This window comes from Remersonia thermophila, chromosome 2 (genome assembly GCF_042764415.1).
Source record: "Remersonia thermophila strain ATCC 22073 chromosome 2, whole genome shotgun sequence".
Taxonomy (NCBI): Eukaryota; Fungi; Ascomycota; class Sordariomycetes; order Sordariales; family Chaetomiaceae; genus Remersonia; species Remersonia thermophila.
In genome coordinates this window covers 71,350-97,783 of record NC_092218.1, presented here as the reverse complement: position 1 = coordinate 97,783, position 26,434 = coordinate 71,350, and the positions used below count along the sequence as shown (strand labels likewise).

Sequence of the window (26,434 nt, the reverse complement as noted above, 5' to 3'; positions counted from 1 at the left end):
GTGCATTGGCAGGAAGATGCAATGGATTTCGGGTCAAAGGTTCTTTGCGGTTCCAAGCCGAGGTAAAAGGTTGCAAACGGCCTCCCAAGCCCAGATGCCATGCTCATGCTTCCGTACCGGGCCCTTGATGCAATCGTGGTAAATAATCCAGAGACCAACCACCTGCGGCGTTCTTAAAGTTCAGACAACCTCTCCGAATTCTACGTCATGCCCAGATTGAGGTCAAGTCAACTCTTGCTTGCCTCCAATACACCTGACCATTAATTTCCTAAGCATGGCTAATGCACGCAGCCTCTGGGTCGTGGCTCACACAGACCCGCCATTGCTCGACCCTGGCGCTCGTCGTCTGCGGCAAGCCAAGAATGGCAGACTCATGGTCGTTGAGTCGGCATACATCACCTAAAGATGACGGTGTCAGAGAAAAGCCAAACGGAAAAAACACTTGAAAAACTTGTCCTAACCCTTTCCATTCTCAATCCTCCTCCGCAGCAGCTCAACCATCAAAAGCTCGCGCCCGGTCAGAGCCTTGAATCGTTCATTCACTTCGGTCACCTGGTGACGGGAGAGGGACCAGCCATCATGGACGTTGCCGCGGACGCTCTGGGGTGGCGGATGTTAGCAAGTCGTCGTTCGGAGGGAAATGGAACCAGCAGCGAAGAAACCCAAAAAGGACTCACCACCTTACACCCCCGGATGGCCCCCTCCAATGCCTCCCTCCGCTCCCTCATCCTCGCCCACATGCCCTCCAGGATGCTCGCCGCCGTCTCCGTTCCGCGTAGCCAGAGGATCCTGGCCAGCACGCCACCGCGGCGCACCATCCTCTTCCGTTTCCTCCTTTCCTCGTCCTCGGCACTTGTCCTTCTTCTTCCTGGAGCCGCTCCCTCGCTGTCGCTTCCGTGTCCATTCCCGCTTTCACCCGCGGCGGCGCTGCCATTCCCGCGCCCCACGCCCGGTGCCGGACGACTCCGTCCCTGCCGTCGTGCGTGGGCCCGTGACGCACGCGCCGGCGCCGGCGCCGGCGTCGGGAGCACAAAGCTCGCGCCTCCCCCCATCGTCGCCTCCTCCACCCCCTTCATCGCAGCCCTCATCACCGCCGCAACCTGCTCCCGGGCGTCGGCGGCGGCGGTGGCGACCATGACGTCGCCACCGCGGCCGGCACCGCGCTGCTGCTGCTGCTGTTGTTGTTGTTGCTGCGGCTGGGAGCTCGAGACCATGGCACGCAGCGTCGCCCCCAGAGCAACAACGGCGAGCATGGTGTGGCGCGCTTGGGCCGCGATGACGGGGGAAGTGTGCATGTGCGGAAAATCAGAGAGGAGGTCGAGGAGGCGGGAGAGGAGCAGGGATTCGGAAGCGAGGGCGTGCAGGTGCTGGAGGGGCTGGGAGATGGTCGAGGTTGAGGCTGAGGTTGAGGCTCTCTTTGTTGATGAGGTTGCTGCCAGAGCGGCGTGGATGGCTTCTTTTTCTTCGTCTTTGGGCGATTCTAGCTCTGCTTCGGGAGTTGAAGAAGCCGCGGAATATGAAAAGAAGTCGGGGTCGTCGTCATCGTCGTTGCAGGTGATGAGCTCCAGGGCGGCGTTCCTAACCTTTGAGGGATTGACGTCCGCTGGTTTGATCTTGACGCGGGCTGTTGGCGAGGAGGACCCGTGCGTGATCTCAGGCCCCTCAAGGGAGTCATCTTGTATGAGGTGGAGCTGCTCAGGGAAGTTCCCAGGGGTAGGATCAGACGCCGGGTTCTTGTCAGAACCAGGAGGCTGGCTAGGACCCTCGCTGCACTCGAATAAATCGGCGTAGGCGGCGTGAATGGCGCAGAGGTTGTGTTGGGTGAAGGCCAGGACCTCATGGACTGGGGTGGTGCTTGTGATGGGCGGGTTCCAACGGCCTTTCGGGTGCGGGATGCTTGAGGTGGTGGTTGAGACAGCGGGTCTGGTAGCAGAGCTTGGGCTGGTAGGGGGCGCAGTGGCGGAGGGAGAAGTGATTGGGAGAGTGGTTGTGCTGAAGCGGCGCTGGGTGAAGGGGCCCAAGCTAGGGGCTGGCTGACGAGCTGGGTGAGCATCAACTGTTTGAAGAGTGACGGTGTAGTGCTGAGCAGACTAACCAGAGGGATGGTGGCTGGCTCGCCGGTATGTCCTCGTGTCATCGTGTCGCCATAGGGAGAGCGTTGAGATCTCAGCGACAGGACACCCATTGCCGACTAGCAGACGAAGACGGCTCAACGGGCATGAAGAGACGCAAGCAGAAGCGCCAAATATACCACAGCAGAATCCTCGGAGCCCAAAATAAAGAGTAACACACACACAAAGATCTACCCGCGTGATCGAAGCCACCTCTAGAATCTGCCAAATCCCCCAGGGAAAGGCGTCGAGGTGTGTGACAGGGCAGGGAGTAGGTGGCGCAGAAAACTGCAGAGTCGAGGAGACAACGCGGGCAACCGTGAAACCGATCTGGCTCCCTTTTCCTCAGCGGCCCGTGGCGACACCAAGACGCTCGATGTGTATTATAGTATGTTTCGACCTCTGACGAGCCCCAGGGAGTCTTGTACGGAGCACTGCAAAGGAGATCGGCATCGTGCCAGTCAGAACTTGGCGGGCCCCATCCGGGTTAAGTACCCATCCATTCACGCGCTTGCGCCCGGATTGATGTCTTCGCCTCGCGATTTGCTTCATAGGACCAGCATCGGGGCGCGGAGACGTGTCCGCGCAGATCCTCTGGCTGAGCACGGAAGGACTGCGAGGGGCACCATCTCACATGCACCGCTGGCGCTCTTCAATGCGTCGTACCGGGTAGAACAGCCGGCAGAGCGAGCGAAACCGCCAACGCTGCTTTCCCTCGTTCACATTCGTCGACCCGGCTTGCCCGGCCTCCCGGCGGCTCCATCTGCCCGAGAATACCCCTGAAGTCCTCTCGGATCCCATCCCGCTGCGTTCGGCAACGGCGGCAAGCTTATCTGACGTGGCAGGCTATCATGTCTCAAGCTCCCCGGCAGCCGCGGCAAGTTCCCGAAAACCCCCTGCCCGGGATCAATTTATCGACTCGCTGCAGCACGCGTGCAACGCATGCTATGCATGCCCCATCACGTTCAGCCATGCAGTTGGCTCACAATGTAAGAGATGCATCCTTAGAACAAGAAAGAAAAGAGAAGAAAGAAAAAAGGAAAAAAAAGAGAGAGAGAGAGAGATAAGAGAAGGCAAAAGTAGAATTAGAAAACAAGAAGAATAGAAATGAGAATCGGGAGCCAAAATCGGGAGCCAAAAGCTTGCGGTCTCCCTACATGTCGAGCCAAGCCCGAAGCACCTTTGCCTGGGAGCATTTACACGTGAAACTTTCAAACCTGAAACAACCAATCACCATTGGCTGATATCCGTTTGCTCTAGCGTGGTGAGCTCACTTGGTTTGCCCTGCCGAGCCAAGACGGATAGACAGGGTGCATTTCTGAGAGCATCGCCAAAGTCACCTCTGAACCAATATCACCGGTCCGTCTTTGCTTCTACCACAAGACGGGACCTGGTGGGCAGAGAGGACGATGGTCAGATGGAGCGTGGAAGACGAGCATGGCATTCCGTGGTGGAGACTAACCAGGTCCCTTCGGTCCCTATGTGTGTCCTTGGCCATGAGAACCACGCCGTTTCTAACCCCATCGCTTCCCATGTCATCTTGGGGGTTCCCCCCCCCCCCCCCCCCCTTTTTTTTTTTTATCCATCCCTTCCCTCCCAACTCGAAGCGATTCTCACGATTCCCAACGCCCAGGTCCTCTGACAGCGTTACGCCTAATCGTAGTGCCCCTGGAGGTGCCGCAAGGGTGTCGGATGCAGCACACGTTGCTGGCGCCTCCCTGGGCACCGTTTCTCGACCAGAGAACCCATGTTGGCGTAGCATTCGGACGGGGTCATGCATGTGCCGCCGTCAGTCTGGTGTTGTTCACGTTAGTTGGTCACGGGTATCGACGTTGGTACGACGAGGTTAGAGAGGAGAAGCGTTGTGAATGCGAATTGGTAGTGTGCTAAGCGTGCCAGCGGGGAGGTTATGGCGTCGTGCTATGGGATCTACTATGTATATATCCTCCAGGACGGCTGCGTCTTGTTCGCCCGCATCTATCCGTGTTTGCCGCCCAACAATTTATCTCGTGATGTCTAATCTACTCTTGTGCGGCGATCTCACAATAATGACAGGGGATACGGGCCAACCCTGTCCTTGCCAATGGCCGACGAGCATAATCATGTCGTGGGTCTCGTGCCTCTTGAACAAAGGGTTGCGCTAGAGAGGGGTGCAGAGAGGTTAGCTACCATGATCGGCCCAGTAGCGAATCGACTACCCCAGACGGAGCACGTTGGCGCGTCGAACATTTGCCCGAGCTCACTAGCTCAGCTCACCCAGCGAACCATGGGTCTCCTGATACCAAAGACCCAGAAAGCAAAAGTCCATGCTTATGACACCGCCGTTATATATTATCTGGGGCTTCCAACGTTGTGGCAATGCGACGCGGACGCTGAGGTCGCATTCCTCGATAACTACAGAGAAATGAGAGAGACATGACGACGAAGAACCCGAATCGGGCAACAGAGATGTATGATGTTGGTAAGAGTTGTCATTCCTCGTAACACAGTAAAGGGGTATCTTGTGTGTGCGTTCGTGACATGTCATCAACTCAAGCATGACAGCGCCTGAGTTACGTAGGTAGGGAGTGCATGCAGGTTGGCCAGAAAAGAAGCATAAAGAGGAGAGACGGGGGTAGGAGGGAGGGAGGGAGGGAGGGAGGGAGGGATGGGATATGCAATCCCGCACCGTCGATCTCAGACCGTCTCGATATACCGCTTCACCTCCCTGTCACAACAAGTCAGTACCCCGCTCAATCCATAAAAAGCCAACCACGCTATGGAGCAACTCACCAATCTGTCACAGCCTCGTCCCACAGCCTTATCTCATGCTCCCTGGTCCCCCCATAATGCTCCACAAACTCATCCCCAAACACCTGCCTCGCGATGCTCCCCGCGCGCATGAACTTTTCCGTCGCCTCGGACAGCGTACGTGCCAGACGGACGCCCTGATCGGCCGTCCCGCCGACATCATCGCCCTTCCCAAGTGGCGGGCAGGGGAATTGCAGCTTCTGCTCCACACCACGCCATCCCGTGGCCAGGATCGCGGCGAGCGCGTAGTGCGGGTTCGCATCGGCCCCGGGCACGCGTATCTCGAACCTCGTGGCCTGGGGCTTGCATGTGGGCGGCGAGATGATGCGGATCGAGGCGCCGCGGTGCTCCAGCCCCCACGACACGGTCACGGGGGCCCAAAAGTTTTCGACGAGGCGCTTGTAGCTGTTGATGGTTGGAGCGAACATGGGCATGACGTCGGGGAGACCCTCGAGGATGCCTGCCAGAAAATGGCGGCCGAGGTCGGAGAGGTGGGCCACGTCCGGGTACGGAGGGTTTGGGTCGGTGGTCTCGCGGAAGAGAAGGTTGCTGCCGTCGGGCCCGACCAACGACAAATGCATGTGGCCCGAGTTGCCGGGGAGGCCCTGGCGGGGTTTGGCCATGAAGCACGGGGTAATGCCGTGCTTGGCGGCGACGGATTTGACGGTGTACTTGAACAGGCTCGCGCGGTCGGCCATCTCGCTTAGCTCGCCGTACTCGAGCGCTGCCTCGTACACGCCAGGCCCGCTCTCGGTGTGCCAGCCCTCAAGGTCGCAGCGAAAGGCCTGGCATGAGTTGAAGACTTCGTAGTAGTATTCCTTGTTGAGGACAGGCCTCGTGAGGCTGTAGCCAAACATGCCCTCAGTGAGGGCAGGGAGAGACTGCGGTGGGTTCAGGCTGAGGTAGGCGGCGGGGGATGGGAAGCCCTCGGTGTTGGGCGTCTTGAACTGGTAGAACTCATACTCGGCTGCGGCGGACAAGACCCGTCAGCTAGGTCAAACCCGCCTAGAGCGGGCGGCAGCGCAGAACAGGGCGGCAAGGGGTATTCCTCACCTCCGGCCATGGCGCGGTAGCCATGAGCAGCGATCTTGTCGATCTGCGTGCGCAGGAGGCCCCGAGGGCAGGCGGACACGGGCTCCTTGGTGTCCGGGTCGAAGAAGCTGACCAGGAAGAACGGGACGTTGTTCTCCCAAGGAATGCGGCGAAAGCTCCGGAGGTCGGGAACGGCGATGAGGTCTCGATATCCGTTTTCCTTGTTGCTGACCTTGAGCTCGCGCACGTAGGTCATGTCGTGCATGTCCCAGCCGAAGATGACGGAGCAGAAGCCGAAACCCTCGGCGGCGATGGAGAGGAACTTCTTCTTGGAGACCAGCTTTCCTCGGAGAATGCCGTCGGCGTCGAGGCCGGCCAGCTTGACCGACGCGTCGTCGGCGAGGAGAGCCGGCAGCTTGTCGACCGTGATCTCCATGGTTGCCGGGGCGGGAGCGTCGAGGGGAGGGGCTGCCGAGAGGGACGTCGAGACTGAATACAGGGTGCGCCAGGGAGGAACAAGACAGCTCACTAAGGACGTTGAAGTCACCGGGAAGCCTGCAAGAGGATGACTCGAGGGCGATACTGGGGCGTATGCCGTTGAAGGGAGGATGAGGAGAGCACCCGTAGTATACCTACCAAAGGTACCTAGTAGTAGGTGGGGAGGGCATCACGATGGACGATAAGATAAGATTTCGGACCCGGAGGTGTCTCGGAGCCAGGTGACCGCTGAAGAAGCCATCCAATCAGGTGACGAGAGGGGGCGGGCAGGGCTTAGAGCTCCTGCCCTCTTGGGACCCAAGCTTGGTCTTGGCATCCCACGTCAGTGGGAGTGGAGGGGACGTGGAACGAACGAGCTGGCCTGGTGTCTCTGAAACAGGACATGCGCCGGCTGTGTAAGCTGCAAAGTTGCAAGCCAAAGCATCCGTCAAAAGCGGAATCCCGGGTTCCATGTTTTGTTTTCTCACTGGTGCCTCATGCGTTTTGACGGTTCCTGCCGACCTCAGCATGGTAAAGGCCATGCTAAAGAGCAGATCTGCCATGCCCTGATCGACGCCTACCGACGCTCCCATTGGACGTCCGAGGCTCACGCGGCAACGAGATGCTCGTTTGGGCCCCGGCTGCATGGCGGAGTTGCCCATGGCAGATGGCGGACAAGTGTATTGTATCTCGCATCCCCAGAAATCAACCGTCCGGCATGACCGGGCCATTTGATCAGCACCTCAGCGTCCAGTCTGTATTTCTCTCGGCACCCAGTTCCCCTCCGTTTCTCCTGTGAGCCTGCTGAAGGAGGAGAGGATGGATGGATTACTTGGACCTTGAGCTTGGGAAACGCGCTTTGGTAGCCGAGGAAGGACACCGCAGCTCGCATCTCATTGGCCAATTGCCTCGGGCACCCCTCCGGGACCCGCACGGTTGCTGCAGTTCCCCGGACAAATGGTTGCGGGGGCGGCTTTCCTCGGCTGGAGCTGGGGCTCGTGACGTCGAAGCCCCCGACTCGTGCCCGGAAGGCGCAGGAGAACAAAAGCATCAAAGCCCTCCTTAAAAATCCGGGTCCTTGCCAGCTTGTGGACTCTACGGGGTTTCTGAGTGATTTTTCTTGGGGGCTTCTCGTCATTTCTCTTCCTTGAACACAACAGCAGCGCACCCTCTCCTCTCTGACCTCGACCAAGGGAGGATCAACCACGCCCGATACCAGCCGACCACCCCCTCACCGTCGCCAACATGGCCATGAATCTTCGGACGGGCCGCCGTGCCATCGCCGGCGCTCTGCGCGTGAGTGGACTGCTGCCAGACGCCGCCAGCGCCCAACGCTAACCCGTCAGACCCCTCTCTCCTATGCCGCCCGCCGCTCCTATGCCACCGCCGAGCCCGACCTCAAAACGACGCTTCGTGAGGTCATCCCCGAGAAGCGCGAGCTGCTCAAGAAGGTCAAGGCCCACGGCGACAAGGTGATCGGCGAGGTCAAGGTCGAAAACACCATCGGCGGCATGCGCGGCCTCAAGGCCATGGTCTGGGAGGGCTCGGTGCTGGATGCCAACGAGGGCATCCGCTTCCACGGCCGCACCATCAAGGACTGCCAGCGCGAGCTGCCCAAGGGCAAGACGGGCACCGAGATGCTGCCCGAGGCCATGTTCTGGCTTCTCCTGACCGGCAAGGTGCCCTCGGTCAACCAGATCCGTCAGTTCTCGCGCGAGCTCGCCGAGCAGGGCCAGCTGCCCGACTACGTCAACAAGCTGCTGGACAGCTTCCCCCGTGACATGCACCCCATGACCCAGTTTGCCATCGCCGTCTCGTCCCTCAACTACACCTCCAAGTTCGCCAAGGCCTACGAGCAGGGTCTCGGCAAGGCCGACTACTGGGAGCCCACGTTTGACGACTGCATCTCGCTGCTCGCCAAGCTTCCCACCATCGCCGCCAAGATCTACCAGAACGCGTACCGCGGCGGCGGCGCCCTCCCTGCCGAGATCGACCCGGAGCAGGATTGGTCCTACAACTTTGCCGCCATGCTCGGCAAGGGCGGCAAGGAGAACGAGGACTTCCAGGACCTGCTGCGCCTGTACCTCGCCCTGCACGGCGACCACGAGGGCGGCAACGTCTCTGCCCACACAACCCACCTCGTCGGCAGCGCCCTCAGCGACGCCTTCCTCAGCTACAGCGCCGGCCTCCAGGGCCTTGCCGGCCCTCTCCACGGCCTTGCCGCCCAGGAGGTTCTCCGCTGGATCCTGCAGATGAAGGAGGCCATCCCGGCCAACTACAACGAGAAGGACGTGCGCGACTACCTCTGGGCCACGCTCAACTCGGGCCGTGTCGTTCCGGGCTACGGTCACGCCGTCCTGCGCAAGCCCGACCCGCGCTTCGAGGCCCTGATGGATTACGCCGCCGCCCGCCCCAAGATCGCCGCCGATCCCGTCTTCCAGCTCGTCCAGCTCAACAGCCAGATCGCCCCCGAGGTCCTGAAGCAGCACGGCAAGACCAAGAACCCCTACCCCAACGTCGACTCCAGCTCGGGTGTCCTGTTCCACCACTACGGCTTCCATGAGACGCTCTACTACACCGCCACCTTCGGCGTCTCGCGCGGCTTGGGCCCGCTGGCCCAGCTTATCTGGGATCGCGCGCTGGGCCTGCCCATTGAGCGGCCCAAGAGCATCAACCTGCAGGGTATTCTGAAGCTGGTCGAGGGCCAGTAAAGGGGGAGAAGGGGCTTGTGAGAAGATATGGGACGGTCGGCGTAAGAAAAGGGGTTGCTTCGGTTGGTTTATGTGGCATCGTCTGCCTGTATGTTCTGGAAAAGCATCGGGACGTTTTCTTTTATAGTTACCTGTGCATACAACGGTTTCGTCAAGTCCGTACGGCGCCTGATGAGTTGCGTGATGAGAACAAGTGGCTGTCTGACGGAAAGACTCGCTCCCTCCCCCCATCATCGTGCCCGCTCCGCTCCCGGCTCCCCTCTCCCCGATGGGCACGGTACAGGCCCTAGGTCTTTTCTTGGTGCCAGGGAAACCGGTGGTAGCAACACATTGGACGGCCAGTTCTATTCCTCTGTCCCGTAATGAATGCACTGGTAGAGCAGCGCCGGAATTCCGAAGATAGGATGAGGCAGGGTCGCTAGACTGGATTCCCCCTTCACTGACAACTATCCGTGGTGGATATCATCATGTATGCTTCTTCGCAAAGCTTCCTTCCTCGGAGCATCCAAGAACGGTTCCTACAGCCATGTATACTCTAGAGCCCTCTGGTTCACCCGCTTGCATCTCCACGAGGTATTCAAGCACGGAAATTCGCCGACGCCAACGTTCCACGACGCCCGGGAAGACATGACGTTGAGCCGTCTCCATACCACCAAACGAGGCGTATTACAGCGCAGAGACCCTACATGTGGCTGCCTCACTTCGGGGACTCGCTGGCCACCTTCCGGGCATCGCGCATGACGAAGAGCACGACGTACCCCGCATGGAAGACAAGGTCGTGGGCTTTTTTGCATGCTTGACACAACGTTAGCCTCCGCGGCGCCCCGCCGCGCGGAGCACTCTGTTTTGTTTCTGGAACAAATTGTCCAATGCGACACTCCATGACATGGGCGTCGAGAATCCCACCGTTGTATGTAGGCACAGTGTGGATGGAGTTCAGAGCTGATCGTTCCAAGGTATGGACCCTCGGTGCGTTGACACGTCCGTCTCCCCGGCTGCTTCGTCCTGATCGTATCGGCTCGTTCATGTGTGTGTGTGCGTGTGTGTGTGTGTTTGAATAAACCATCATGGGAACGCGTTAGGCAACCTGTGGATGACTCGGTCCTTACACTCCGTGGGAGAAGGCAGGACGCAAGAAACACCATGGTCCAGCCACGGTGCTCAGATCAGATAACTGTAGAGAGGTTGTATCGAGATATACATAGAATCGCATGGGCCGGGGATATGACGAGCATATCACCAGCCACCTGCTCTTCGCCTGATTCCTCGCCTCTACCCGCCCACCTCTTACAAATTGAACCCGCCCCTCGTCATTTTTTTTCTAGCCTTGTTTTCCTCCGAGGCGAGGATGAAGAAGTCCAAGCAGAGGGGCCAAGGTACAACATCCGGACCACGTGTCTCGCTGGATATGGACTCCGCTCATGGGCTTCTATTCTTGTCCTTTTCTCCTCCATCTTGCCATACTGGGTACGCATGCCCCAAGGGAAGGTATTCAGAGGGTGGAGTAGGGGCTGGCGTAGAAGGTGGGAGTGAATCCCGCACGCTACGCGGTACGATACAGCAGGTACTTCCGCAGTCAAGCCCAGAGATAGGAAAGGTTGGCAGGTCAGGTAGCAGCAGAAGCGGGAGTGTGCAGATGGCTTCCTTGCCCCCCCCCCGCCCTCGGCTTGGGCTGTGCCGGTCAGATGCAGCGGGGCGAATGGCACGGTGCCGTTGGGATGTTGGACGGTTGAGCATGTTTTCTGGGACCGGATCGTCTTCGTGGGGGACTGGGATGGAGTGTTGGTCCGGGGTTAGGTGTGGTGTGGCGTGGTGTACACCGTAGTGACGAGGGCGCTATGGTAGGGCAGGTCCGCTGTGCTACTACATACACGTAGGAGCGTTGGGACGTGGACGTTGGGATGTGAACTTCTTTGTCGCTATGTGCTGTGTATGTACAAGGAGTGTGTTTGCCTTGATGCTGCTATGCCTGGATCAGGTGGTCCTCTGGTATGGGGTTCAGGAACGCAGGTGATGAGCTCCAGGCTGACGACATCTCTCCCGCTACCCCACCCGGAGTACACGTAGATGGTGGAGAGTGGCAGCGGATGGGGAGAGGATACTTATCCTCATTATATCTTACTATGGCTGGGTCTGGGCTAGGTACTGGGGGAGCGGCGTGTTGATCGTTCTTCTTAAGGGCCTCACCTGAGCGACGTGGTAAACTCATCTATGCTGAAGAACACCGCATGTATCAGAAGCGATAACCGGACAATGGTGATGGTGGCAGAGGGAAAACGTACTCACCATGTTTGCCTCCTTGACCGCCATCTAATCAAACATGAATAGGTGACGTGACGGCCCTGTAGCGGGTACCGATGCTATGCTTCTCCATCAACAAAGACCCTGCCAAAGAGAGGGGGTGTATCCATCCGGGTCCAGGACCCCTCTTGCATGTGACGCAGGAACAAGAACAGCAATAGCAATGGCCTGCTGCTCCATGATTGAACCCGGGATACGTTGACGAAAGTCGCATCCAACATGCTACTCTTAGATCATGGCCGGGGTTGATATCTGGTCCGGCCTCGTGGGACTGTAACTGTCTCGTCGAACGACGGTCCACTTCGGAAGGACACAATATCGGGAACTAGGTTGCCACCCCAAAGGTCTGGGGTGGAGACAATGAGATGGCAAGAGGGCAGGTCGCCGGCGTGGAGTTGGCGGGGAGAACAAACCCGGAGAGGAAGGAAGAATAACTAGGTAGAAGAAATGTGGGAGCTCGTACTCCGTTCCTGATGCCGTCCCGCCCGTTTGCCCCGGCCCCAAGAGACGTCTGTTCGCTTTGTCTGTCCGTCTGGGGGTTAGCCGGGTACCCAGCAGGGAAGAGAGGCAAGGCGATCATGTACTGCCTGGTGCAAGCCGGAGACTCTCGCTCCTCACCCTATCACCCTACCTCCCACGGCGGAACAGCAGCTCGGAAGTTTACCCACGTAGGGTAGTAATACCGATAGAGACAGTCTAAGGGAATGGTACGGCTGAACATCGTACGCTGTCACCCAAACTCCAACCCGGATCCAAACCCAGACCCATGTATCGTAGTCCCACCCGGCGGAACCACCTCAGTCAATCGGTGGTGTGAAGGGTCGGAGGACCCAGAAGATGATGGTAGCATACCTGGAGCACGGTAGCGTCTGTATGTCGTACAGTAGTGTAGCACCACATATCCCGGAGATAGCAGCAGAGCCCGACCCGACCTAGCCGAGCTCTAGATGTCAACAGACAAGCGAACTTTGGGCTACCACTCCGCGAGTCAGATGACCGCCCGCACTTGTGCCCGCGAGGTCCAGATGGCGTCTTTCCGAGGAAGCTTGCGGACGGTGGCGGGAGGGGGGGCGGCAACGAAGCATGATGCAGCCCAACCCAGTGCGGACCGCAACTGCGATCCGGGACGAAGGGGGGGGGGGCTGCAGGAAAGGTAGTTAGGTAACGGAAGGTGTGCGCCATGCACACCACGGAGAGGGAGACGGCGGCGGTGGGGGCATCAATTTAATTTAAGCTTAATCAACAGAACTGCTAGAACCCCTGGGGCTGAGGCAAAAATAGCACTTTTTCCCCTTGGAAGGGAGGGAGGGAGGGAGGGGATGGACGGGTGATGGTGCAGCAGATGGGGGGATGGGTAGGTGTGCGGTGCGGTGGAGGGCGGGATGGGATGCGGTGCAACGACCAATAGCGACTCTGTGGTAACGTCTGGCCGTTGGGTCACGACCCGGCAACCAGTAACGATGCATCGCCGGAGGGAGGGACCGAGGCCGTTGAACGGTCTTGCGCCACTAAGCAAAGACACGGCTCAACGTTGGTTAGACCAGATCGCCACCCCTCGCGGGGCGCACGAATTCTCCGCGCTCGCGGACCTTGCCAAAGGGAGGGAGGTAGGTAGGTTCCCCGCAGATCAAGCGACATCAGCTGGGCTGGTTGATCAGGAACGATAGTTTTGGTCATGGCCCTTGGTCGGCGGGGCACCGAGCATGACCAATGGAAAGGGGTAGGTGTGAGAGTTGGTAGGGTGCGTTCTGAGAGAGGAAGGTTGCTGGAACCGTCGCCGCCGTTGCCACCTGGAATGCTCGCTCGGCTGGTTGTGAGCGAGCCATGCCGAGCGAGCCATACCGGGCGAGCCAGCGGGGATGAGATCATGGCAACCGGTTGTCGTTTCTCGCCGTCAACTTCCGTGTCCTAAAGGGCCTGATGCGGAACAGGACGCGAGCGATGCGACGGTGCCGGCCTCCGTAGGGATCAGACCAGCAGAAGCAGCAGCAGTCGCCAGGAAAGCACGAGAAGGTGGCAAGTGGAAAGCGTCCGCTAAGGCCGGATGTGTTGGGGAGAGCAGGGAAAAACCGACGTTTGTTTGGCGGTTTTCGTTGGCGAGCGAGGGAGAAAGGCTGACCGTGGTTGGCAAGAGTCGGGTTGAAAGGCTGGAGGCGGGTTACTATAAAAAGAATTAGCCTCGCGAAAGAAGCCGGGAGCGTGGGTAGCGGGTCTCGGCGTGCGTCTTGTCGAGGGTCGATGGCACCTTGTATAAGTGTAGAGCGTCCCGTCTTAATTTGTATTCATTTATCCTCGACTTCATCCGTAAATTTGGCCTGCCGCGAACCAAAAAACGGACCCGAAGGTTTCCTCCGCCCCGGAGCGACGAGCACGCCAAACAGGCACCTCGGGGGGCTCGACGGGGCCGGTCCGCCGAGCCAGACCACGACCGTCCGTCCGCTCGCCATTGTTTACGGTGCCGGGACGCAGACCCCGGCCAGCAGCGAGGGACTTCCGAGGGCGTGGAGTTAGAGACAGGCGAGAGAGGCGAACCGACGACACGACGACACTGCTGCCGCTGCGAGTGTTCGCTCGCTCGCCTCTGGTTCCCGGCGCGGGGATACGACCATCGGGAGACCCAAATTAACAACACCAGACCGGAAGGGTGCCAAGCATCCTCGCTCGAGGTCCTCGTCTGGCTCCATCTCCGGAAAATATGCCCGTCTGGGGGAGCGGGCCTGGCATGTGCGGAGGGCGTGGGACTTTCGAAGCGACCATGGCGACGATGGTGACCTGGATGAGGGGAACGTGATGGAACATCCGTCTGGTTGACGGAATGCGGGGGGGGGGGGGGGGGTGCGCTCCAAGAGCCAAAGACGAAGCAAAGGGCAAGGACGCGAGAGAGACGTGGACGAGGAGGCCGAGGACGACGACGGGAAAAGAGATATAAAGACGGTCTTCTCGCCATCGACATCGACCATCTTCTCACCCTCACCACCACCGCCTTCAGCAGCAAAGCAGCAGCCTCCAGCCGCGAACCTTGAAGCTCCTCTTCCATCAGCCAGACCTTCTAAGTCGTCTCTTCTCCAAACAGCCAAAATGCGTTCTCCCGTCGCCTTCCTCCTCCCCGCCCTCGTCGCGGCCAGCCCCGTTGCTCAGGTCGTCGGCAATGACGGCTGGGCCAACGTTCCCAACCCCCAGCAGATCCAGATCCTCTCGGCCAGGTTCTCCGGCTCCGGCTGCCCCCAGGGCTCCGTCTCGACCAGCATCTCGCCCGACAAGACGGTAAGGGCGAAGGCTCCCTCGGCCCTGAGAACAGGATGGCTGACTCGGCTCAACAGGTCATCACCTTCGGTTTCGACCGGTTCCAGGTCTTCATTGGCCCCGGCACCTCGATCCTTGACCGCACCAAGAACTGCCAGCTCCACCTGACCCTGCAGGTAAGAAGAAACCCTCGAGCTTTCTGTCAGCACCAGAACCGGCTCGGCTGGCTGGCCAAAGGAACGCGGAGTGAACTAACCGGGACTCCCAACCATACAGTACCCCAGCGGCTTCCAGTTCGCCGTCCTCGACTCGACCTACCACGGCTACGCCCAGCTCGAGCAGGGCGTCACCGGCCAGTTCTACAGCACCTACTACTTCAGCCAGGACGCTGCTGCGACCACCACCACCTCGACCTCGCTCCACGGTGGCGGCATCTGGGAGCATGGCCAGGTCTACACCAAGACCGACAAGATCCCCACCGCCAGCTACATCTGGGCGCCGTGCGGTGCTCAGGGCATGCTCAACATCAACAACCGCATCTCCCTCAGCAGCACCAACGCCTCTGCTTCGGGTCTCATCACCGACGACGACGCCACCTTCGCCTTCACCCAGCAGCTCAACATTGGCTGGCGCGCTTGCCGGTAAAGGGCTTCGCCGCTTCCATCCCCGCACGGGATATAGTGCGCGAGCTCTTTTAGGGAGTTCCTGATCCGAGGCGCCGGGCTACGTGAGGGACTTGGGTCGTATGACTGGCAAGCGGGTTCATCGGCAGCAGCCGACGCGGGACCCAAATCGGGCGCGGTCTGGAAGGTGAAACCCGCTGAGGAACCGACCGGCGACGGCGCGGGGACCACCGATTGCCTGCGGGTGGGGGTTTTCTCTCGGGGTTTACCACCGGGCTTCGCCCAACCTTTTCTTCTTTTTTCATGTTTATGCTTTCTTCTGATGTCCAGCTCTCGATGTTCTGTTCTTTTAGCTCAAGCCAATCAAGCCTTTAAAAAAAACCATGAGTTCCTGTCCTGTGCGTGATGTGACATTCGCTTGCTCATGACAGACAATACGACCTACGAGGCGTACGGGGGCCTTGGCGTGCGACGTCCAAAGAGGGGGGAGAGGACCCTACCACCCATGCGACCCTGAGATTCGGGTCCGGGTCGCAGCAATCGGGAGGATGGAGCCAAGAAACCCACATACCCCGGAAATGCGGCGGGCCGCCCTGCGCGGTTCCTGTGTCGCGGGAAGGAAGAGATCGACGCCGGCATCTGGTGGCAGGAGGATCGTCATGGCGGGAAGACGGGTCAGCGTCCAGCCCGCAACTCAGCATCCATGCGCAGCTGATGCGACCCGGTGTTTGCTGCTGGCAGCCCTGGCGGCCATTGGTGGCCATGCGAAGGGGGACGAGGCTTCGTTCGCCCGCCTGTCGAGCTGTTGCATTCTGCCGGGGGAACAAGGTCCGACGCGGAGGAGAGGGACTAAAAATAACCGGACGGGACTCGGAGCGGGGAACGAAAACACGGCGTTCTCTGGGGAGCCGGATCAGGCAGGGATCGCAAAGAGATTGGTGAAATGGCGAGCGGTTTTTTAGGACGTACTATACTGTGTATGTGCCTCTGGAGTTGCTTCTTGTCGCCGTGCAACGCGGTGGCGGGCCGAAGGTGGTGTTTGATGGCGGGGGCCGGCGGGAGCGGAGGACGCAGCTCGGGCAGGCGGCGTCCAAGGTGAAGACGGCCCAGGCGTAGGTCTGGTGCATTGCCGCTGCTGTGGCCTAGAAGACAGTTGCTCCGCCCGGCTGCTGAAGGATCTGCGATGCTCAAACCCAGGGTGCGCATGATGCAGGCCACATCGTTGGATCCGACGTGTGTAACCTCGCGGGCTCGTGGGAACACAGGATCGGGTCCAGCACCCGGGAGCCAGCTGCTGCTGATGACGGGAGGGGTTTCCCCCGTGGTCCCTCAGCTGTCGGTGCGCGCGGCCTTGGACGACGCAGCCGCAAAAAAAGCAGCACACGGCATCAGCGTGGCGGCTGTCAGAACAACGGTAAAGAGGGTGGGTTGGGTCACCGTCACCTGCCCACCTTGGTGACCGGCACCCAGGATGGAAACAAGATCCTGTTTCCCGTCCCCATCTCGATCTACACCACGCTACAGCCGCACGTCCAAAATCAAAGACACATCTCACAGCCTTCCGAGCCTTCCGCCGTTCGAGAGGCGAGATGCCGTCCGGTGGCTAACACTGCTAAGCAACAAAGCACCCGTGGCATGGCTGTCTCAAGCCGGAATTCCTGGAGGGGGTAACGTTAACGTGAAACTCCCGACCACCACCATCACCACCACCTCCTCCTCCTCCTCCAGTGCAGAGAGACCTGAACCCCGGCCGCACCACTGCACACCACTAGAGCCGTGGCAGTGATGATCTTCTCAACTGGCAGCCTCGAAACGGGAACCCGTCTGTGATTCCCATGCAGCGCGCGCAGGCTGGCATGAGCTGGGCATCGAGACGAGCCCGAACTCATCGCGTCAAGATGGCGGCGCGAAGTGTCCCCAGGTCCTCCCTCCCGTATCGGTTTCAGGTCGACATCGGCATGTCTTGTGCATGATCTTGCTTCTTGAGGCAGAAATGGATGGATGGAGGGGGCAAAGCAGACCTGAGCAGCTGTCGCTTCCAGGGTGGTTGTACCTAGAGTAGTGCAGCGTACCACCGGGGCAGCCCCAGCGGCAGTCAGGTTTGGGGCAGGGCCTGGCTGCTGATTGGGTCGCTAACGCGTTCCTCTCCTGGACAACTTTCCGGGGTCGAAGGGAAGCTTTTGTGGGATTGGTCTGTTTCTTCCCATCCAACTTCTTACCTGCATCTTCCCTGGTTGTGATGAGCTGCGAGATCCTGCGTCGGTGCGGAGCAAATTCGACTGCTCTCATTGCCATATCGACACTCGGCCGCATCACAGCTGTACTGGCCTGAGACAGACAACCCCCAATCACCAGCCACATGGAGCTTGATCATGCATGCCGTGGTACGCATACGCAGTAGGTGATGAGAGAGACCTGTGCTCACTCCAGCCTGGCAAACCACAGCCGGCGCAGAAGCCAAGAATTGCGAGCCTCGAATCGACCCACGGCGCCGTCAGCTGAAGCCAAGTAACTAGCTAGTTGCCGTAGTTCTCTAGGTTCTCACCTCGCTCCTTGGGGCGGCCCCGGAACTCGGCAGGGCTCCTTGTCTTGAGCCCGCCGAAACGGGAAAAAGCAAGGCCTTAGAGGCATCAGGCGGCTGCTGTCGGCAAGGATTTCCACTGACGCTTTTCCGCTCATGGACGACGCCAAACCCTCCAGGCGGTCGTCCGCTGCAGCCCAAGGGCCGTCAGGCTTGCTGCAAGAGAAGTGATTGGTGATGAGTCCCCTCAGTGAGGTAGGCGAGCCCGGGGGCGCCTCATGGCCTTCGTCCTGGATCCCCACTGGGACGGTAGGGACCCCGTCCCGACGGTCTGGTTCACTCACATTTGATGCACGTTTTGAGACCACCACCACCCACCCCCCCCTTCCCATGTCTCGCGCTCCCTTTCCCTATCGGATGCCTTTCTGGCTGTACCAGGCGCCGCCCCTCCGGAATTTGTGGCATTTTCTGCGCCGACCAGATCTCCCATCTCTCCCTCCCTGGCCTGGCTTCCGCCACCTGTCGCAGTTGGGCTCTTGCTGCAAGTCGCCAGATTGGAGATCCAGGTGATCTGGGTGCGCCAGAATCCGGCTGCGTACGCTCCTTCGGTGCTGTCTGAGGGCGCCACTCCGGGGTCGTTCCGTGGTGTTTGACTGGGGGGATTTACCATTGGGGATCGGATCGGCGTACCTTGGTCCTATACAAGAACGACCACTCGCGACCCAACCTTCACGTCGTCTCGGTATTCACCACATCCCGAGCTTGCGCGCCTGTCCATCTGTCCGCCTGCCCGCCTGCCCGCCTGTCCGGTTTGCGGTTACCCAGAGCCCCGTTCTCGTTACCGACAAGCCCGGGCCGCTTCAACACGGAGCCTGCTGTATCCGACGACGAAACCTACCTTCGGCGCTCCTGTCTTACGCCCCTTGTCGCCGGAACCATGTGCAACTACTTCCAGCGAGAGTACAGCTGCAGCCACATCCGGCACATCGTCTCCCACTGGTGCCGCGAGTATGCCACCACGCACAAGCGGTGTCCACCAGAGGTCACCCAGTATGAATAGTAGGGGTTCCACCCGCTCGAGATAGGCGCTCAGCCAGGACCACCCATGCTGACATGATGGAAACCACACCACAGCCACCCCGACCTTTGCGGCGACTGCAAACGCAAGAACGAGCCTCCCGTGCCGTGGGAGCACCTGATTAGGCGTCCCAAGAAGCGCTCGGGCCTGGCGGTGGCTTGAGTGTCCTGGAGGGATGGCTGGGGTTTGACGGCTCAGCGATGCTTGGTTTCTGGCCTGCGGTCTTTTTTCTTCTCCAAATTCATCTGGCAAGGCGTTGGAGGGTGATCTGCTTTGGGAGTCGAGTCTTGAAAGACAAAAAGAAAACAACGAGTGGCTCGCATCCGTGGAATGGGGTTTCAGGTTAATGGGTTCTGTCTGTCCTTTCCGGGCGTTTTCGTCTTTTTGGTTTTGTTGAGGGATGGTTCTGTCCTTGTTTGGCATCGACCGTTCATTATAGCGGGACGAGGGGAGGGGAAGTTGGTTTGCTTCATGCCGTGTCTCCTAACAAGTTTTATACCCATACTGTCTATCGATAGCCTTGAGCTCAAATCACATCGAGTGTCCAGTTCTCTCGGACCGAGCGAGTCAACTTCGTCATATCAAGTGCCCTTGAAGCGTGGAGAATGCCATGCATGGGGCGAGAGAACCGGCCACCCCATCTCTGCCATTCTGATGAATGGTGAATTTCGGCAGTTTCTTTCTTGGGTTCCAGTGTCAAGCCATTCGAAGCTGATGCGTCGAATCTTCCCTCCCACCGGGCATCTGGACCACGTCGGGTGCCCGAGCCTCAAGGCCACCTCAGGTCCGGTGCAGAAAGACGGGTCTGCCTCGATCTCGGGTGCTTGCTGCGTACCCGAGTAGCACTATACACCCAACGTTACTGTGGATGTACTGTGTAAGGCACCTTACATGCCCACAGGAGATGCCACTGCAGGCAGCAAACCACCCTAACCCTTGACCCGGCCAAGCGGACCCGACCCGCCCCGGGGCCCGACGGAGGGCCCACTTGGGTTTTGCTGTGATGCGGGGTTCCAGTCGGGGCCTGGATGGAAGTCGGTCGGGACGATGCATGACGGAGCTCTTCCCTTCTTGGGGGTTCGTTCAATCTTCCATGACATCTTCCTCTTGTCCAGCCGTCACCCTGCCAAAGTGCTGCGTGCTGAACAACCCGGAATACAACCACCCACCGTAAAAGAGCCCCAACCACCCAGAGAGGAGGGTCTTCGATCTCACAACTACATTCACCCTCTCTCTGTCTCTCTTCCTTCAACCCTCTCGTCATCCAAGCCCCCCAGCCACCAGACACAAGGCCACGGAACATTCCGGACGCCCATCAACCTTTGGTCGGGGACAAATGCTCCTGATAGCGACCTGGGCTCCCACAATCGTCTCGTGATTTGGATGTCACTGCATCATCGGCCTGTCCTGGTCAGCTTTGATAGCAACGACGCCACAAGAAGGAGCAGCATCAGGATTATCAGGGACCGGCCGACTCTTTTCTTGGATTTACAGGTTTTTTTTTTTTTTTTTGGCAGACACACGTAACAACACATCGTCAAGATGATGCGGGCACAGCTGGAGCAGAGCCAGCAACAAAGGCAAAGCCCCCCGGAGGGGGCCGTCGTCGCACCCGAACGTCCACCCCTTGTCAACCGCGCTGGCGAGAGCGACAGTCCCTACGTCCGCCGCCACGCCGATACCCCCGTGGCCTGGCAGATCCTCAACGCCGACACCCTCGCCCGGGCTGTTGCCGAGAACAAGCCCATCTTCATGCACATTGGCTTCCTCGCCGACCACTGTAGGTTTTCATGCAGCGCGATACCCCCCTCCACGAGATCCTGCTGACACCTCCCAGTCTGCCACCTCACAACACAAGACTCCTTCTCCAATCCCGCCGTTGCCGCCGTTCTTAACGATGCCTTCATCCCCATCCTCATTGACCGCGAGGAGCGCCCCGACCTCGACACCATCTACCAGAACTACAGCGAGGCCGTGAACGCGACAGGCGGCTGGCCGCTCAACCTCTTCCTCACTCCCGACCTCTACCCCATCTTCGGCGGCACCTACTGGCCAGGCCCCGGCACAGATCACAGCAGCGCTGCCACCTCCTCGGAAGCGGCCGAGGCCCGCGAAGCCGCCGGCGAGGAGTCGTACACCGACTTCCTGGCCATCGCTAAGAAGATCCACAAATTCTGGGTCGAGCAGGAGGAGCGCTGTCGTCGAGAGGCCTTCGAGATGCTGCACAAGCTGCAGGATTTCGCGCAGGAAGGCACCTTCAGCAGCGGGGTTACGCTCCCCGTCTCCGAGGCGCCCGTGGCCGCCGACCTGGGCGACCTGGACCTGGACCAGCTGGACGAGGCTCTCACGCGCATCACGCGCATGTTTGATCCCGTCGACTACGGCTTCGGCACCCCCAAGTTCCCCAACCCCGCGCGCCTTTCCTTCCTGCTGCGCCTGCGCCACTTCCCGCGCGAGGTGGCCGACGTGATTGGCGACCACGAGGTGGACAAGGCCACGGCCATGGCGGTCGGCACGCTGCGCCGCATCCGCGACGGTGCTCTCCGCGACCACCTCGGCGCCGGCTTCATGCGCTTCAGCGTCACCAGCAACTGGAGCATGCCGCACTTTGAAAAGATGATTGGCGAAAACGCCCTGCTGCTCGGCGTATTCCTCGACGCCTGGCTCGGCCAGCGTCGCAGCCCCGGGCGCTCCCTGTCTCTGGACGACGAGTTCGCCGACATCGTCCTCGAGCTGGCAGATTACCTCACCAGCTCCTACGTCCGCGCCCCTCAAGGAGGCTTCATCTCGAGCGAGGCAGCCGACTCGTACCACCGCCGCGGCGACCGGTACATGCACGAGGGCGCCTACTACACGTGGACGCGGCGCGAGTTTGACCAAGTTGTCAGCGCCGGCTCCATCGACGATCACGACGCCAGCGCCGTCGCCGCGGCGTACTGGAACGTGGAGGAGGACGGAAACGTGCCGCAGGAGCAGGATCCGTTTGACGAGTTCATCAACCAGAACGTGCTCTCGGCCATCAACGTGGAGGCCGCGGAGCTGAGCAAGCAGTTTGGCGTGCCCGCGTCGGAGATTCGGCGGCTGGTTGCTCTCGCGAGGGAGAGGCTGAGGGCGCACCGCGAGAAGGAGCGCGTGAGGCCGGCGAGGGATGAGAAAGTGGTGGTGGCGACCAACGGGATGGTTATCTCGGCGCTGGCGAGGACGTCGGCCGCGGTGAGGTGGTTTGATAAGGAGAGGGCGGAGAAGTACCTCGCTGCCGCGAGGGATGCTGCGGCGTTCATCAAGGAGAAGCTGTGGGATGAGAAGGAGGAGGAGGCGAACGCGCTGCGGAGGTTCTTCTGGGATCGGCCGAGCCAGGTCCGCGCCTTTGCTGATGATTATGCCTTCTTGATCGAGGGCCTGCTGGATCTCTACTCGACAACGTTCGAGCGCCAGTGGTTGGATTGGGCGAAGAAGTTGCAGGGTATGTTTTTGGCTCTTCCACCTCTATCCTACCCTCCAAGAGCTCCGATCCCCATCTCCGTCTCGACTGTTTGACTAACCGACGAACAACAGACACCCAAATCCGCCTCTTCTACGACGCTCCCTTCTCCGCCGCCCCCTCCAGCGCCGTCACCACCGCCTCTGCCTCTCCCCGCCACGCCTACGCTGGCGGCTTCTACTCCACCGAATCCGCCGCCCTGAGTCCCACCATCCTCCGCCTCAAAAGCGGCATGGACAAGTCGCAGCCCTCAACCAACGCCGTGGCCGCGTCGAACCTGTTCCGCCTTGGCGCGCTGTTTCAAGAACTGGGCGGTGAAAATAGCAAGCCGGCGGCCGGGGAGGAGTATCTCCGCCTGGCGCGCGAGACTGTGAGCGCGTTTGAGGCGGAGATCTTGCAGTATCCGTGGCTGTTTGTAAGCTTGCTCACGGGGGTTGTGGCCGGGCGGCTGGGGGTGAGGAGGCAAGCGGTGAGCGCTGCGGAGGATGGGAAGGGAGTGGCGGCGGCGGATGAGCCGGTGCTGAGGAAGTGGTATACCGCGCCGAGGGCCGAGGCGGCCGTGTTGGTGTTGAGAGATCCGAAGGCCAAGGGGGACGGGAAGCCCGTGGTGAACGGATGGAAGGACGAGGGTAAGAAGTAAGCAAGCCATGAAGAAGCGGTTAGATCGAGTATACCTACTAGAGGGCCTTGAACGTTTGCAAGACGTGGAGCATAATAGGAGAAACAAGGAGTGGAGCAGGATGAAGAGGGGCGATGGACATTTGATACCATACACGGGACAGCACGCAACGTCACCTAAGGCTGGTGGTCACATAATGAGAGTGGGGGGGGGGGGGGGGGGGGGGGGCTGATTTGGATACCTAGGCATGCCCTTTGACTGGCCCCGCACGGCAGTCAGACCGCTCTGGACTGTTTTACGTCGCGTCTGGTCATTCGCAAGGTTTTGACCAGCCAACGTTCTGTTGGACCTCACGGGACCGTTGTCTTAGTGCCAGGGAGGTGGGTCTCTTCGCTTCCAGACGCCCGGACAAGAGATACTGGCGGGCTGTCGGGGGGATACAGAGCACGATCCAACAAGACGGAGACGGCACGAGCTCAGCAGCTTGAAGATGGCTCTCTCATCCACGGCCACGGCCGGGTTCTGGGGACATTACTCTTTCTGTAACTGGTTATGTACGGGTGGACATCTCCAAAGGGAGGGCGGGGGGGTATCTAGTTGACGGGTCTGGGACCCAAGTAGATAGGTAGGTAGGTAGGTAGGTCATTTGATGAGGTTGGAATGTTGATTTGCCTCTTGTCCACTTCCTGATCCATCTTGGTCGTTGTGTTCCAGACCCAGCGTCCATGACGGAGAACATAATGTTCTGACTGGGATCGGCGGAGAGGGGCTCCAACTGACGCCAGGAGCAAGACCGCGGGCTGGAAATGGACCAAGTCCCCACGCCCATCGTTCCCCGGTTTGCAGTTTGTTCAAGATCGCGGAAGAGCAGCGTTGCGGCCAGGCGATGTGGTAAATGCGCGTTCCGGAACGGAGCGGCTGACGGTGAGCGGTGGGGGGGGGGGGGGGGGGGGCAGCGGATGGAGGGACGGTGAGGGGGACAGCCCCCACAGGGAGGCTTGGTGAAAAGGGAGTTGCGCATGAGCGTCTCTCACTTGTCCCCTGCACCACGCCCCCTCATCAAGTTGTGGAAGAAGTTTTGCAGGTTTTCGGTATCGATAGGTGGCGCGGCGCCGATGGGGTCCTCGGCAGTTGGGCTCTCCGGCTCGGAGGGTGAACCGTAGGCTTGCCGTTCCTGCAAGAGTGGTTAGTTTCGCGCGCTCCCGGGCCGGGGCGTGATACGTGATAGTCCTGAGGGGGGGCTAGCTTACCTTGAGCCTCTGCACCATGTCATCCGCGTCGACCTGGATGCCGCCCATATTAAACTGCACAGGCCCGATATGCTCGAGGACACGCTGCTCGGTGGCCGCGCTGTCGGCAACAAGATGGTCGTCATCGACCCCGCGGCGCCCAGCAGCCGCAGACCTGTAGCTGCGCGAGTCGGCGGCGGCCGCCGCCTCGTCTTGCTTCTGCTTGAACGCCTCAAGCACCTTGAGTTGTTGTCCCAGGAAGGCTTGGGTGTCAACCGTTTCTACTTCGAGAGCCGTCGAGTGCGTCTGGCGACCGGCAAGCTGCAGGGCGTCCATGCTCGGATCCGGCACAGACTCTTCGTACAAGACAACCGTGGATCCCTCCGGATCGGCGGAGGGCGGTGGCGAGCCGTGGCCGTTAAGCTCGCCGTTCTGGGCATCTGCATCGCCATCGGCGCCGTTTGTTGGGGTGCGCGGGAAGGGTTGGTCCAGGTCTATTGACCAGCCGTTGCTGACCCCGTCGACGTCGAAGCCGTCGCGAAGCACGCGGATCTTGCCCCACGAGTCCCAGTTTGGCGGGATCACCACCTTGTCTCGGTCAATGACGTTGTGTTTGAGGGGCTGCTTCTTGAGGAGCGAGTGGATTCCTAGGCTGGAGTGGATGAGCAAGGGGAGCTGCGAGGGGACCGAGGGTGTCGTGTAGATCAACGAGGCGCCGTCTGCGACGAGTTAGCGTGCCTGGGCCGAGCGTCTGGTCACCGAGGCAAACTCACGCCGTAATAGAGCCGTCCGCATGAACTGCAGGACGTTGTCAAAGTCCTCTTCCTTCCAGCCCTGGTTTTTCTCCAGATACTCCATCTTCTCGGCCTGCATCAAGGTTAGGTCCAGGCCAACCAGACAGGCGCCGAGGGAGAGTTGCATCTTACATTCTGGCAGACGACGCAGAGGGGCAGCCCTAGGGCGTCCTCCCACTCTCCCGGCCCGATGGGCATGTTGAACTCGGTGTCGGCAAGCTGCACGGCCGAGGTTCCGTCCAGGTTCACCGCGCCGCCCCGCCCCCTATCCCTCCAGCTCACCATCACCTCTTCCATGACGTCCTTGCACTCGTTGCTCAGCGAGATGAGCACGGTCCTGAGGAGCAGGATCCACTCCCGCAGCTGGCGCATCCACCGCCACGGCTCGGCCCAGTCCAGCAGGACGACGATGAGGGTGTTGGGTATCGACTCGGGCGTGAGCAAGGGGCGGAGGAGGTCGGCGAAGGCGGGCGACGGCCTCTCGATGGTGTAGACCGAGATGCGGGCCAGGGTATCCTCTTGGTCGGCGTCCAGGACGTCGTAGTAGGTGTAGCCGAGGGCGAAGCTGTTGGCGACCGGAGGCGGGCGATCGGCGTTGCGGTCGAGGACCCGGCGCGCGTCGGCGGGCGAGGAGACTGCCTCGAGGAACTCTAGCTGCGAATCAACGGTGCCGCCTAGCAGGAGAATGTTCTTCTCGGGCAGTCTCCTGCCGCTGGCGACCGAGGCCAGCATGGAGCTCCATAGCTCCTTTTTCTCGGTCTTGTCGCCATTCTTGGAGTCGATGCCGGACCCGACCGAGGCGTTTGTGTAGGTGGAGTAGCGGTTCGTGTTTGGCCCCATGGCTGCGCCCGCTCACTTCTGAACGGTGATGGTGCGCATGGACCGTTGTTGGCGTTGGTCAGGTAGAGGGGGCGGGGAGCAGGGAGGGGGAAGTCGTCGGTTGTACGCTGCTGGTGCTGTTGGGTTCTGTTGTCGTCGTGATGGTCGCGGAAGAGAACTGACGGAGGGAGCGGGAGATTGGCCTGGTTGTCAACAGAAAATGTACAACCACAACCCTTTCCTAGACGCGCAATGCTGTGCTATTTTGCGCCAATCCGAGAACACCGCCGTTGATGTGGCCAGACGCGATGCTGGCGACAGGAACACTTCGCAGCGAACGCCTTGAAGCCCCCAGCCTGAAAGGAGTGGGTCCCGTCCGAATGCCACACCAGCAGGGAGGGTCGGCTCCACTGCTGGAGCTTGGAGCCCACTGGGCATTTGTCCCATCGGCTTTGGGGGGGGAAGGGCCGTCAACCTACCTGCAACCCCAACCCTCGACCGGGACTGCCTGTCCTTCCGTCCCTGTCCTGCTGCGCCACTCAAGCCGCCATGACCATGACGGAGGTGCGTTTGACCGCGCATGGGAATCCTGGACGCTGCTGCGG

The 26,434-nt window shown here is 60.2% G+C and overlaps 7 protein-coding genes across 7 annotated transcripts; 4 read left to right on the top strand and 3 right to left on the bottom strand.

Moving 5' to 3' along the window:
• Positions 1-268: 268 nt before the first annotated feature.
• Positions 269-2,185, bottom strand: VTJ83DRAFT_1482 (uncharacterized protein; the record flags this gene model as incomplete). Its single annotated transcript, XM_071007646.1, has 5 exons — positions 269-399; positions 462-600; positions 678-868; positions 1,001-2,033; positions 2,096-2,185. The coding sequence occupies 5 exons, from the start codon at positions 2,183-2,185 to the stop codon at positions 269-271; spliced, it is 1,584 nt and encodes a 527-aa protein (XP_070868022.1).
• Positions 2,186-4,787: 2,602 nt separating this feature from the next.
• Positions 4,788-6,369, bottom strand: VTJ83DRAFT_1481 (uncharacterized protein; the record flags this gene model as incomplete). The annotated part of the gene is made up of 3 exons (XM_071007645.1): positions 4,788-4,818; positions 4,884-5,868; positions 5,955-6,369. The coding sequence occupies 3 exons, from the start codon at positions 6,367-6,369 to the stop codon at positions 4,788-4,790; spliced, it is 1,431 nt and encodes a 476-aa protein (XP_070868021.1).
• Positions 6,370-7,655: 1,286 nt separating this feature from the next.
• Positions 7,656-9,121, top strand: VTJ83DRAFT_1480 (uncharacterized protein; the record flags this gene model as incomplete). Its single annotated transcript, XM_071007644.1, has 2 exons — positions 7,656-7,706; positions 7,757-9,121. 2 exons carry the CDS (start codon positions 7,656-7,658, stop codon positions 9,119-9,121), a joined length of 1,416 nt encoding a protein of 471 aa, XP_070868020.1.
• A 5,379-nt stretch (positions 9,122-14,500) lies between these two features.
• VTJ83DRAFT_1479 (uncharacterized protein) lies at positions 14,501-15,310 on the top strand (the record flags this gene model as incomplete). The annotated part of the gene is made up of 3 exons (XM_071007642.1): positions 14,501-14,686; positions 14,743-14,841; positions 14,942-15,310. 3 exons carry the CDS (start codon positions 14,501-14,503, stop codon positions 15,308-15,310), a joined length of 654 nt encoding a protein of 217 aa, XP_070868019.1.
• A 3,436-nt stretch (positions 15,311-18,746) lies between these two features.
• Positions 18,747-19,049, top strand: VTJ83DRAFT_1478 (uncharacterized protein; the record flags this gene model as incomplete). The annotated part of the gene is made up of 2 exons (XM_071007641.1): positions 18,747-18,868; positions 18,944-19,049. The coding sequence occupies 2 exons, from the start codon at positions 18,747-18,749 to the stop codon at positions 19,047-19,049; spliced, it is 228 nt and encodes a 75-aa protein (XP_070868018.1).
• Positions 19,050-20,429: 1,380 nt separating this feature from the next.
• VTJ83DRAFT_1477 (uncharacterized protein) lies at positions 20,430-23,008 on the top strand (the record flags this gene model as incomplete). Its single annotated transcript, XM_071007640.1, has 3 exons — positions 20,430-20,667; positions 20,725-22,350; positions 22,443-23,008. The coding sequence occupies 3 exons, from the start codon at positions 20,430-20,432 to the stop codon at positions 23,006-23,008; spliced, it is 2,430 nt and encodes an 809-aa protein (XP_070868017.1).
• Positions 23,009-24,017: 1,009 nt separating this feature from the next.
• Positions 24,018-25,850, bottom strand: VTJ83DRAFT_1476 (uncharacterized protein; the record flags this gene model as incomplete). The annotated part of the gene is made up of 4 exons (XM_071007639.1): positions 24,018-24,161; positions 24,238-24,935; positions 24,990-25,083; positions 25,143-25,850. The coding sequence occupies 4 exons, from the start codon at positions 25,848-25,850 to the stop codon at positions 24,018-24,020; spliced, it is 1,644 nt and encodes a 547-aa protein (XP_070868016.1).
• Positions 25,851-26,434: the final 584 nt, after the last annotated feature.